Below are 13,417 nucleotides of genomic sequence, written 5' to 3' on the forward strand. Positions count from 1 at the left end.
AGAGGCATAAAAACTCTCTGCCCCACAATCTGAGTCTTTCTCTGGTAGTATCCAAATTTAGGAGCATGGGTAGTTCACTAGTGAAATGGTGAATACCTTCTCACACTGATCACGTGGAGGCTTCCAGATCCAGCTCTCAAGAATAAGGTTTTCTAAGCTTGATGCAGGCTGGGACCAGTTTGTGTATTTAATCAGACAGGCTGTAAATACTGAGAGCCTTCAAAAAAAAAAAAGGCAGAACTGTTGTGAAGTGTAAAGAGCTGCTAGTCATAAACAGTCATAAGTAAGATGTAGCATTCAAAGCTGCTATTAAACTGTCTTAGTATCTGCTTTTAGAGACAGAACAGGAACAAAACTCTCTTTAGATCTCTGTTATGCATGTGGAGTGTAGGCAGCACTTCTAAAAGAATGTGGGTATGTGGCAAAGAATTTTCTGTATTAGATTATTGTTGTTGTTTATACCATATGGTTGGGTTTTTTCTAGGTTCTGCTGTTTGGCAGCTAATTGCATCGTTCTTGAAACTCCCAATATCAGGGACCCATTGTATTGTAGGTGCTACGATTGGATTTTCTCTGGTGGCAATTGGCACGCAGGGTGTCCAGTGGATGCAGCTTGTCAAGATTGGTAAGTGCTATCTCCTTTTATGTGTGACAGGATATGAAATAGTGTGTACTGCCTGCAAAAAAACATTCCCAGAAATCTGCTTTGTGCTGATAGCAGTCCCTCATTAACTTATTTTCCACCCCAGTAGTGTCATTCATAAGGTGCACTGATGCCATGTTTATTAAGGGCTGCAGTGTGTCTGCAGTGGAGAAAGGGATAAGACAAAAGTTGCACTTCCTCGGAGTTAAGCTGAGGACACATTGTCCCTCAGAGACATGCTTCAAGGTGACATTCCTCCTCTTCTAATTCTTTTTGTGGCAGCTCATACTACCCTGTTCTTGCTCTCTAACAATGTGCATGCCGTCATGTGAATGCCCAGAGTCATGTTTCTCCACCCACCATCTTCAGGGAGGCAAAATCTGGGCATACAGCACATGTTTAACTCACAGCCTCCCATTGCCAAGATCAGTACATCCAAGCAGGGATGTGATGGATTTTTTTGTTATTGTTTTGGAAGCCTTGTAATCCGAGGTGCAGCCTAAAGCCTGTATTAAAAGGATTTGATTCTGAAAACATGGTAATATATTTGAACTTTAGCAATGCATATATTCTTTTTAATTCTATTGAAAGTAGAAGAGAGTTTACAGTGATAGCAAAATCAATCTGTTCACCATGCTGCAAACAATAAATCACTCTGGACAAGATTTCCAGAGTGCTACCCTAATCCAGTTTTATTGGAATCAGTGGGAGTTATACCACCTACTTCAGTTAAATCAGTCCTGGACATTTGCAGCACTGGCCTGCAAAAAATTTACACGCATTATACATTACAGTTGGTGCTTCTATGGCATATTGGAAATTGAGACTTCCCTGTGAGCAGCATGGCATCCTGCTAAATGCAGTTGCTTTCCACTCGCATGCAACACTTGTGGTTGTGGTGATTAGGAAATTACAGGGTTTGCTTGGTGTACTCTGATTCAAACTACAAGAAACTTTTATGATGAATTTGATTGCTAAACTTGCAAAATGATCAGGAGATGCTTTGGCTGATGTTTCTAATGGTGCCTAGCATTACTTTGACTTTAATGAATGTCAGTGGACACTGAGTTGCATCAGTTGTAAGTAAACATACAGAACATTCATTCCAATTGTACAAGAACTGTTTTAAATTTATTGCTCATTAACAACTTACTTAACTATTATGCAAGAATACTGTTTATTTCAAGTTTCCTTCTTTCTTTTCTTCGACACAGTTGCCTCTTGGTTTATTTCCCCACTGTTATCTGGCTTAATGTCTGGAGTCCTCTTTGTGCTGATTAGATTCTTCATTTTAAACAAGGTAAAGAAATCTCCCTATTGTAATGAGTGCTTAATATGAAGGTTGTATTCTAGCCTCCCATTTGAGTGCTGGCATTTCCAGAGTCGAAAGTTTGTGGCTTGCTTTTTGCACAGGAGACCAGTCATTTTTTTAATAGCCACTTGAACTGTACTTGCTTTTAGCAGTTCTGAAAGCTCGGGGTAAGTAATTTGACAAGTATTTGAGGCTTAGAAGGTGCTATGTGATAATTAATATTGTATATTCTATTTAGTCAGAAGATGGTACACTGAGATTGCTTCTGTATTAGTACAAGCTTGCTGGCATTAACTTAGCCTCACAATAGCTGTTCTGTTATTCAAACCGAACAGTTCTGTCTTGGAGATACTCTAATTGGCATTTTATAATTGTGAAATTTTAAGCTTTGGTTTTCCAGCACATCAAACAGGAGATGGGCATCTGCATATTTTGTAGATTCTCAAGAAACCTGAATTAGTGGGTTTTAGTGACCTGATAACATCAGTCCATGTACCTCCAGTGCAAAAGATCACTTACATGCCACCCAGCATAAACTGGAAATCAGAACACTTTTATCTGCTTTTTCCATTTCTCTCACACCATTCAGCTTGCTAAAATGGGGAAGTGTAGCACATGACAATGACCTAAAATAAGGGGCACTATATTAGCAGTTATACAAGGAACTTAAATAGATGAGGGATTAATTCTTTTGCTATAAATAGCACCACCTGTAACCTCAGCTTCATTCTTTATTTCTGATCTAAATAAATGTCAGTGATAAAAACAGGTGATAGATTTGATCAGACTCAGCTCTGAATGAAGAAGTACTCAAGTTGCATAAACAATGAGGAAAGGTTCCACTATGGCATTCAAAACCTAGAAACTTAAGAAATTAGGCATCAAAATACATGAACTCTGGTATTAAAGCCACATATTTAAGCATTCAAGAGGCAGAAAAAGTTCAAGTTAAGGACATTGAATTTCTATTGCCATCTGTGCCATTCACAAAGTAGTAAGATCTGTAGAGCTTCTACCATAAGCAGGAAAAAACTTGTGGTGTTTGCATGCATAAAAAAAGAGCAGCTTTCTAGCTGGCGAGTCTCTGGCCTGTTACAGGGCTTCATGCCCTTGTTGGGGGTATCTGTGAATAGCAACTGGCCCTGCAAATACAGCCCATGCTGGATCACGCTTTGGGACCGGGGCACAGCACAGGGTGGCTGCAGCCTTTTCTCAGCTCCCTTTTATAGCTCATGGCAGCAAGAAACAAAACCACATTAGCCAGCCCTCAGCTTCGCCAGGCTCTTTGCAAACACTCAGAGGCCCTCAAAAGGCCAAGGCAGTCTCCTCACAAAGGCTTTGTCCGTGGCTCACATGGTGCATTTCCGCTGCACTGTCAGCTGAGCCTTTCCTTGTGAGTGCTGAGGGCACGAGGCTGCTGCGAGGCTGCTGCGGGCAGCAGGCATGGCAGCATGCTAAACACTGTGTGCTCGCTTTATGTGTGTTACCTGTTCCATGCAGCTAGACACTTACTATTTCAGAGATTTCTGTTAGCTGGTAGAAAGTACCAGGCTGTCTCAGTCAAAACCGAGAGGTTAGAAGTAAGGTTTAGAGATGGATGCACTGCACTGATGCTTGTAGCCTTACCCCAAAACATCAAAGCCCTCTCCTTCTTGGCACCCTTCAGTCATGCTGAGTGAAAGGGGTTCCTCTCTTGGAGACAAAAATGGTTAAGGACACGGTTACAGAAAGAAACCTGCCACCAGGTTGCTCAACAGGTCTGCAGCCAGACTGCAACCTGTCTCCCTTGGTTCCCTTTAACAGTGTCAAGCTACCCCAGAAGCACTGGCTCGGGAGCACGTGTTTTCCTCATGGTGGTTTATGCTCACATTAATCTGGTGTGAAATCCAACTAATGTTTCGTTTTTCTCCTTGATTTCTCTGCAGGAAGACCCTGTGCCCAACGGTCTCCGTGCACTTCCAGTGTTTTATGCTGCTACCATAGCTATTAATGTGTTTTCCATCATGTACACAGGGGCACCAGGTGAGTGAGCCATCCACAGGAGGAGGCACGGGAGGGAGGCTTCCCACAGTGCATAAGGATGCTCTGCCAGTGTGCTGTCAGGTAGCCATCAGCACCATAGAGTTACCTCCTATCCTAGGAGTTAACAAGGGCAAGACTAAATCATTCACCTCCCCACATGCTTCTATTTGTGCAGTGTGTTTTTGTGACACCCTTCTGTTCACTGTGGTTAGTGGGGAAGAGTACAGCTACAAAAAACCCTCCTCTTTAAAGGAAGGGAAATTACTGAGCTGCCAGCTTTGGCTTTGTGAATTTGAGTACTTGTTGAGCTCTCAGAGGTGTTCTAGATATGTGCATCAAGGAGAGAAGGTTCAGAGCAGGGCATAAGAGGGGGTAGGCTGTTTGCACTCAGTATAACGCTGTCGCTCCATTGACATCAGCAGAGTCACTGTTCTGGTAGGTCTGGCACGGAGACTGTTATTTAAATTTAGTTAATTTCCCTTTAATGATAAGAAACCCAAGCCTGTTTCTGAAGCCTGTTTCTGTATTAAATGCGTCTTCTTTCTTTGGTGTTGTGTTTTCATTGCAACTCAGTAGAAGGAAATGAAGTTGAAGGACTTAATTTATATTTTTTTATATTTGTATATTTTATGTGCACTTAAATGTTTGTGTTTATTCATATTTTTATTTATACTTGAATTAATATTTTTATATTATTTGAATTTATATATTTTATGTTTATATTTGTATATTTATATTCACACATTTTATGGCTATGTATTTGCATTTATATTTTTATAGTTAACTTTACTTAAGCAGAGTACATTTAAACATGGACTTGTAGCAAAAGAGTTCAGAAAAAAAAATGTTCAGTGATCTCAACTACTTTGTTGAAGACTGGTCATTAAATGTTGTCTTTAGATTAGATTATTGCCCCAGTGCCATGAACGAGCAAACAGTTGAAGATAGACCCCTGAACGTGGCCCTTAATTCAGACAGTAGGCTTAGAAAGTGACCTTTTTTGAATGAAAATTTGTTTTCTCTAAAACCTGACACACTAGATGTACTAGATAAATGCAGTTGGTAGACTCTACTCCGTAGCATAGCATTACTGAAATTAATAAAAAGACATTCTCAATTTGAGGGTAACGTAACTATTCCTTTTTCTTAAGTCTAATCATCTATATATGCAAGATGTTTCACAGTAAATTAACTGTATAACCAATTTTTCCTCATTAGTTGTACTGCAGAAGTAGGTCAGGCACTTTGCAGTGACTCATTAAGCAAAATAAATAAAATAAGAATCTTAATGTCCCTTCTGTTTCAGCTTAGCAGTCTCTAAAGTGTGTGAATAAAAAGGTGGAACTCCGTTTTTGATACTTGGAAAATACATATTTACTCTCCAAGGCCTCTATCCTGGCAACATTTACTCCCAAGGATGAATTAATCACATAGGTTTCAAGATAGGCAATGTATATATGGGTTTGAAAGATCATAGTCCAAGCTCTTTCTTCATTTAGGGTCGGATTGTTTCATTGAACAAGTGCAAGGAGCTCTGTTGGGGGAATACTTGCAGGAACATGAGTTATTGACAGGGCTGTGCATTGCAGGACTGAAACCTCAGCTCTGGAGTGCGGCATTAAGCTAATATCCTAAGCAAATAATGGCTTAGATTAAGCTAAGCATTAGGCTTTATTGACCAGGGCAAAGGTCAGGTAAATATTTACCCTAAGGGGCCACAGGGTTTAACATGCATTAATGTATAAAATCACTGCAAACCTGTCTTAGCAGCCCTGATGTAGGGGTCTTACCTTTGTCTTATTTGGAAATAAGGTCATGGTGGAGTAACAGAAAATTGGAAGACTAAACCTGCAAATGTTTCCATGTCAACTAGACCTTTAAATACTGTGGTAATGGTCTTGTTAAAAGTCACTAGCTCATTCATGTTGGTTTTGAATACATTGTGAACACTGGCTTTTCTGCAACAAATCGTTCTTCCACTGGCTGGGATAATTAAGTCATGTTAATTTATGATTTTCTTAGGTTTTATTTCTTTGTCTTCACAGTACTGGGACTGATACTGCCAATGTGGGCCATTGCTTTAATATCAATTGGCGTGTCCTTAGTATTTGCTGTCTTAGTCTGGATTTTTGTGTGTCCCTGGATGAAGAGAAAAATAGAAAGTAAGTAGTTGTTTGATGAAATGTGAGTGATGTAAAATTATGTAAAATTACATTTCAGAGGTGTAATTGCCCTTGAGAGGTCTAGTCCAGTCCCCACCCACAGGGAAGACATGCTTAAACTATTCCTCGTGTATTTTTGTAATCTACTTAAAAATCTGCAGTGGTAGAAATTCAAAACCTTGTTAGGCAATCCATTGCAGTGCTCACTTCTTCTAGAGTCTAAACAGAAACAGGACAATAAAACCTGGAATATAATCTGGTTAATATTTTAGTAAGGAAATGTTAAAGAGGAAAAACCTGGCGGAATGATCATCTTTAAGTGACTTCTTTAACTTTACAGTAAGTTGAGCTGATCACAGCTTTTAGCTTTATAGTCTTTTGCTTGTTTGCTTTGCTACTTTCAAGAAATGCAGTGTTTAAAATGCAGTTTCAGATTTCACTAATAGATGAACAGCTCAGTGTTTTACTTCAGTTGTCTACTTTGGTGAATTTTATAGGAAAAAAAAAGATGCTCTAGAATTTTCCCACATGAACTTAGTAAAGATAAGTATTAGAAATAAATAAAGAATGTTTATGAAATGCAGCCACGTTATTGTATCCACGTTAAATTATGCTGTTGATGCAAACAGTGAAAACTTAAGTAAAAAGTGGTATAGGTTGGGTTTAAAATTATGGTACTATTATTTCCTTAGGCCGGTTAAAGAAAGATGCTGCACTGTCAAGGATATCAGATGAAAGTCTTGATAAAATTCAAGATGAAGAAACACCAGTCTTTAAAGAGCTTCCTGGTGCCAAGGCATCTGATGAAAGCACGATTCCCCTTACTGGCTCAGTAACAGAAGCTGCTGGGGCATCAGATACTATTGCAAATGGAAACCATCCACGTGTACCGTATGGTAAGAAACTAATGCAACACAGAGGGTTTTTGTGTTTTTCTTGTTTCAGTGAGGTTTTTTAACTGCGAGTAGGTCTCTCTTGTAAATAGTAAGTTAGCATTTGGGATTTCCATCTCTAATCCCTTTTCAGCACGTGTTTGGAAGGATGCTCATTTGTAAGCAATGTTTTCTAGAGAGGACATAATTACATTTTCTTTGGCTGTATTTCAACTTTAGAAACAGCGGGGAAAAAAATTACTTGCCTCTTTGCTTTACTTTGTATCCTTAATGGTGTTTCCATCCTTTCAAGCAGTGGAAAAATACAGAGAACACAGATTACTGATGTATGAAGGTTAAATTCAGCATAAAGATGATTAACATACTACAACAGGAGATGAAAAGATTTGGACTTTAGTTGACAAACCTATGACCATTTGGACCGTGTCCACTAGAAAAATCTCATGCATTGTTTTCTGAATATACATTTATAAGAAGCAGGCTTGTGTGCATAAAGCACTTTTTGTTCTCCCATGTGGTGGGATCACCCCCCTCCACTTAGTGGTCTGCTGACTTTGATATCACTTTGCTAACATCTACACAACTCTGTAATTTGGTTAATAAATGTCTAAAATATTCAGCTGTTTCTTGCAAAATCAAATAAGTCATGACGTGGAGCCCTTTGAGTGTGTTGCCTCCAGTTTAAAAATAGGTAAACCAAATTCTGAACGTTGTGTAGTGGAAATCCAGGAAGTCAGGAAACAAAGACGTTTCTTTAGAAGTACTGCCTGTGATACATTTTGATGTGTGTCCTACAGCGTATGCTAACATTAAATATATGCAGTGGGAACAATTATCAGCATGTTCATAGAAATAAGATTTAGAAAATGTTGCAATAGCTGAGGAAATACTTCTGCAGAACATCAACTTTTTGCTGTTTTATAAAATTATTTTTAAAAGCTATGTAAATGTCTCTTAAACATAGGTGATCTTCTATTCGGTATGAAATAGCAGTAACCCATCTTTCAGAAATCCTAATTATTCCTATTCAATACCTCAGAAAAAGTAGAGCTTGCTTTACAAGAAAGAAATTTTATGGAAATTATTTTTTCAGAGAACCTGAGCATTTAACCATCAAGTATCACGTTCTTATAGCTGATCCTAAGTGACTTGCTGTCGGTCATACGGCATGTCTGGGGAGACACAACACTGGAACAAACCTCTTTTTGCACAGCATATGTGAGACTTAATTTTGCAGTGAATTGAATCTTGGCTTATTCGCTGCATGTAGTGGAAATTGGTCTCCTTTGTCCTGTATTCTCAGATGGCGGCCGCATTATTTTCTTGTGAAGTTGGAGGAATGGGCCTCTTGTATTGCATTTTGTATAAATAAAAATTCTGAATCTTTGCCTTTTTAGGAAGGGCATTTTCGGTGACGCACACCTCGGTGAAATCACCTGTTTCCAATGGCACCTTCAGCTTCGATGGCCACGTGAGGAGCGATGGCCACGTTTATCACACTGTGCACAAGGACTCAGGTTTATACAAAGACTTGCTCCACAAAATACACCTGGACAGGGCCAATGAGGAAAGGCCCACTCCAGAAAATAACTACAAACTGTTACGACGCAACAACAGTTATACTTGTTACACTGCTGCTATTTGTGGCATGCCTGTGCATTCCTCCTTTAAGGCAGCAGATACATCAACTCCAGAGGACAGTGAAAAGTTAGTGGGAGACACTGTTTCCTACTCCAAGAAGCGAGTCCGCTATGACAGCTACTCCAGCTATTGCAACGCAGTGGCTGAGGCAGAGATTGAGGCGGAGGAAGGTGGGGTGGAAATGAAGTTGGCCTCTGAACTTGCAGAACCTAACCGGCCCCCAGTTGATCCTGTGGAAGAGGATAAGGAAGAGAAAGACACGTCTCAGGTCCATCTACTTTTCCACTTCCTTCAGATCTTAACAGCCTGCTTTGGATCCTTTGCCCATGGAGGTAATGATGTCAGGTAAGAGGATGAGATCTCTGCAGTTTTAAGGTTTAAATACTTGGAGCAAGGTTTGCCAGCTTGGCTGCTTGGAAAGCGCATTCATGTCTGCAGGTAGATGATCGTCGGGGCTCTGTTTTGCAAAGCGTGTGGCATTGATGTCTCAGGTGCTTTCCAGGAGTTAGGCTGCCTAGTCCATGGTTTATTTTCTTCTCAAGGGTAATATCTTTTTTATTTACTGCTAAATAATTGTTTAGTGATTAGTTTAATTTGGGTTTAATTTTGGCAGTCTTTGAGGCATTGAGGCTTCCCCCAACATGCCAATCACTGTAAAAAAAACCAGGACAGTCCCACTCCTGCAGAATTTGCAGTCTGTTTGAACTGCAAAATCAGAAACATTCAACAAGTAAGAGGTTTTAGACTGCTTTTGTCATTAGATGAATTTCATCTCTTGTCGCACCGTGAAAAGAGATGTGTGAAGAATGTCTTCATTTTGATTGCTGCATCCCGTACAGACTTCACTTAACTGAATCTTTTGCTTGGGGTTTTCCAGGAGTCTAGGACCATGTGAGGCAGTGTATCACTAAAAAGTCTTTTTAGTGAAAGTTAAAGTTAAAAAAAAGTCTAAAGTTTAAGCATTAAAGTCCTACTGCAGTTCATAACCTGTGCATACAACTTCTCTAGTTGCTGCAGTTCTCTTACCAAAATAAAGGGAGCTACCCCCAAGGAGCCCCGGGCATGTGTCCGTGCCCCATGCAGAGAGAGGACACGGGCTATGGCTCATCTCTTAACACTCATTTAATAAGCTTCACGTTTCCCAGCATAGTTCTGGTATGCAGTATTCCCTAACAGGAGTTTTATCCAGAGGCACTACCACCGAGTTGTCCTTGAGTTTGGAAGAAGACGGTGAGTTCATCCTTCAGTCATTTGGCTTAAGTGTGCCTGTCCTTAAATCTCACAGCATCAATGTCATTTCCCAGGAATAAAGGAAAAGCATCGTCTTTCAGGAGCCTTTTTCTCCTGTTCATATTGACTCAGGCAGCTGACGATCTTGAAGTTGGTCTCAGAAGATGTTTATCTGCACTTCTTTGGCCTCCATCATCTGGTCAGATCCCTGCAAAATAGTGTCTCTTTACTCACTCATTTGCCAACCTCTTTCGTTTTGAAGGCTTGGCTCTGTTTTATTCCACAAAGTACAAGACTTTTGTCTGTAGGACACAGGCTCAGGATGAAGCATTTTATACCTTTCTTGTCTGCAGTCACATTGCCCATCTGCCTATAACACTGTGGGGGTCTATTGCACCTCATCATCTTGATGGCTTGTGACTGGAGAGCAATTTGGGTGGTTTTGCTCTGTCCCTGGGAACACTGCATATTTTTCCTTAAGGATTTGGCTGGACTGCCTCTTCCCTAGGCCTGGAGCGATCCATTTGGTATTTAATAAGCACTTTTTCCAGTATCATGATAAGGTCCCCTGAGAAATTCACTCAAGCTGCTTGTTGAAGCAGCTGTCCTTATTTGGGTTGTAGCTGGGGCTGTACTGAGTCCCCTTCCCACTGAGCCCTTTCTGTGTTAGCTGTGCCCTGGCAGTGTTGGTTTCCGTGTTTGTAATGGGACTTTAAAGCGTTCATGATTTTCATCGCCCTCCTTAGGCATTTGGGCAAACACTGTCCAACTCAGCAAGAACAGTTATTCGTTGCTCTTGTCAGCCACCCAATTTAACTCACTGCTCATCTTGAAAAGGCTTAAAAACATGTTTCTTCCCATCCAGCCAGTGTCCAGGGAATTCAGAATAGGGCTTTCTGAAGAGCCTTCTTGTACTCCCTTCGTATCCACAGGGATTTGGCTCCAGGAAGGAGTCCAGGGTCCCCTCATCCTCTGAATTAGAGGTGCAACTTTCTTTCCTCTTGGATGGTCTCTGTTGTTAAGGACCTCTGCTCTGAGCATGCTGGCTGGCCAAGAGCAAAGACCCATGGGGGCTAATAGCACGTGCTGAAGGGAACATAGGAATAAGGACAAACACCACTGATCTTTCTTGTAACGTACCCTGGGAAATAGCATTGCAGAAAGCTCACAGCCTACCTCAGGAGGTACCCCAGCCCTGCAGGTGATGCTTATACATACTCCTGAAGGACTCACATGTTACGCAAGGATCACTTGCCTGTTCTATAGGAGGCAGGGGTAGTAGAGCTTGGTAGAAGTGATCTGTAAGGATGCAGTCAGTTCAGAAATCAGATTTGGTGTGGACAGGAGCTGGCCAGGATGAAATACAAAGTTCAGACTCTGTGCAGTATGCTTTGTTGCATCTTACAGCTTAATTCCCCTAGAATTTTTTAATTGGACTGGCTTGTTACCTTGGCAATATCCTTTCCTGAAAATTCACATTTTTTTAGTATTTTTCAGATCTCTGCTCCTGCTGGCAATCCTACCAAATTTGCCAGGAAACATGTGTTTTTATTAAATGCTATTTGTTCCAAAATCTCTTTTTAAGCTGAATTCATATGTTGCAAAACTAAAGAACAAGTTGGCTTCATTTTGTCAAAGCTAGTAGAAAAGCAAGAAGATGGTCATGGGTAGGATAGGTGGTCAAGGACTGGGTAGGAACCCATCCTTGTGATTGTACTGAGTTCCAGCTAAACAATAAAAATTAAAGACCCCTTTCTATGCCTAAAAATATAGTAGGTAAAACACTCCAGGAATGCAGATATCTATCCAGTGGACTGTGTAGCAGAGACATTTTTCCAGTCTTCGTCTAGCGGACCAGAAGACTCTTGGGTCCTCCACATGTTGCATGAAGATCTGCAGAGCTTGAAAGGCAACACACTGTTTTAAAAATAAGGCAGTAGAATCTAGCTAGGAGCATGGCTTTCTGTTCACACTTCTGTAAGAAAGTAAGCCCTGGCAGTCCATCTTCCACTGATGGCTGCTCTCTTTTCATCTCCCTCCTTTGTTTGCTTTCCTTCTGCTCATTCTAGATACTGCTTCTCTATTTTTTTTCCTCAGCCTTGAATCCTGTTATTAAAATCCAGCTTTCTTCTGCATTTGGTTTAAAGCTCCTCACTCATATTTAGGGCAGCACCTCCACTGTCCACATCTTTTTCTTTGGATTTGTCTCCTACATTTTCTTTTGCTATCCTGGAACTTACTCTTGTGCCATGTTTTCCATTTATTTTTCCATCAGGCTGTTTTTTGGTATTCCTTGAAGGGACAGGAGCAGATAAGAGGAGCAAAGAGAGAAAAAAAAAAGCTAATAGGAAACTTAAAAACTGCAGGTAATTGCGAAGCAAATAATTGACCTGTTTTAGAGCATATTTGAGCATGAGGCATACAGTTCAGACTGAACCCTGAGGGAGCTCAGAAAAACTTCATGGATCAGAAGTGCCCCATATAGTTTGGACAGCACTTTACTGGACAAAACATCATATGGACATCTCTCTTTTCATTGTCCAGGATTGCCCATGGACCTGGAAGAGTTAAATCAGTATTTTGCCCTCGACTGCAGAACTAACTCGTAACTAACTCATGGGGGAGTTAGATCCCAGTTTCTTCCAAGATAGTGCTTTTTAGCGTCATAACAATACCAGCCATCTTTGCTGTAGGAGCTGATGTTTGTAGCGGTCAGGGCTCATGCTTAGGCTGACATCAGCAGGGATCCTGACTGGGGCAGCTGTGTGTTAAAAGAAACAGGGAGTCATGGCAACTCCTTATTTGGGTGACTGTTTTGTTCACACCATCCCCTCCTGCCCCCCTGCCGCCAAGCTCATATGCGCTGTGTCAAGGGTGCTGGAGCTCTTCCAGGGCTGGGACTAGCTGAGCCGGGCCGAGAGCCTTGTGACACCATCATGCACATGGACTGAATGAAATCTAAAGAATTTAAAATCCTGACTAAATGTGTTGGGACAGAACTGCTGAAAAAAATGTTTTTGTTTAACTTAATTAGAGGTGCCAAGTGAGCAGCTCCACTGGCTCAGCACCCGAGCACAAAGGGAGCACGTCAGGTCATTGCAAGGGCAATGGGAGAATAAAAAGGCCAGGATGGAAAAAAGACCTGGACCAGGAGCGTGACACAAGGAGAACTGCCAGCTTCCTAAATGCTTGTTCAGAGCCAGCTTTCCAGAGAGACCGGGAGGCTTTGTTGGCCAGTGGGGATTTTATGCACCTATGGTTGGGTTGGACTGAGCTTATTTTTCTAACATAGGCTAGCTCAGCAGGAATTGTGGTGGCCCGGGGCTCAGCACTGCAGATGGAGCAGCCTACCTGTATAATGACAAATAACAGGAGAGTTGCTGAAATTGTAAGGTTTATGCTGCGTTTCAAAGTCTGGAAATATGTCTGAATTAACTAGTTCTCAAAGAACAAGGGCAGTTAGGCAGGCTGTTTTGGACATGGCTAGAGAGGGCTGCTAACCCCACAGCTATCT

At 41.1% G+C, this 13,417-nt stretch overlaps 1 protein-coding gene across 7 annotated transcripts in view; it reads left to right on the forward strand.

Annotated features, from left to right (window-relative positions):
- The window catches only part of SLC20A2 (solute carrier family 20 member 2), a 57,734-nt gene that overhangs the window by 29,464 nt on the left and 14,853 nt on the right, over positions 1-13,417 (forward strand). For all 7 annotated transcript variants that reach the window (XR_004356507.1, XM_032684695.1, XM_032684696.1 and 4 more), the window contains 6 exons: positions 485-625; positions 1,858-1,943; positions 3,881-3,977; positions 6,023-6,139; positions 6,832-7,035; positions 8,430-9,018. Coding sequence is in view for 6 of the 7 variants with exons in the window: in XM_032684695.1 (XP_032540586.1) it covers positions 485-625; positions 1,858-1,943; positions 3,881-3,977; positions 6,023-6,139; positions 6,832-7,035; positions 8,430-9,018 (1,234 nt within the window). In the remaining variant the exon portion in view is untranslated. The remainder of the gene's footprint in view (positions 1-484; positions 626-1,857; positions 1,944-3,880; positions 3,978-6,022; positions 6,140-6,831; positions 7,036-8,429; positions 9,019-13,417) is intronic.

Source organism: Chiroxiphia lanceolata, chromosome 4 (assembly GCF_009829145.1).
Source record: "Chiroxiphia lanceolata isolate bChiLan1 chromosome 4, bChiLan1.pri, whole genome shotgun sequence".
NCBI classification, from domain to species: domain Eukaryota; kingdom Metazoa; phylum Chordata; class Aves; order Passeriformes; family Pipridae; genus Chiroxiphia; species Chiroxiphia lanceolata.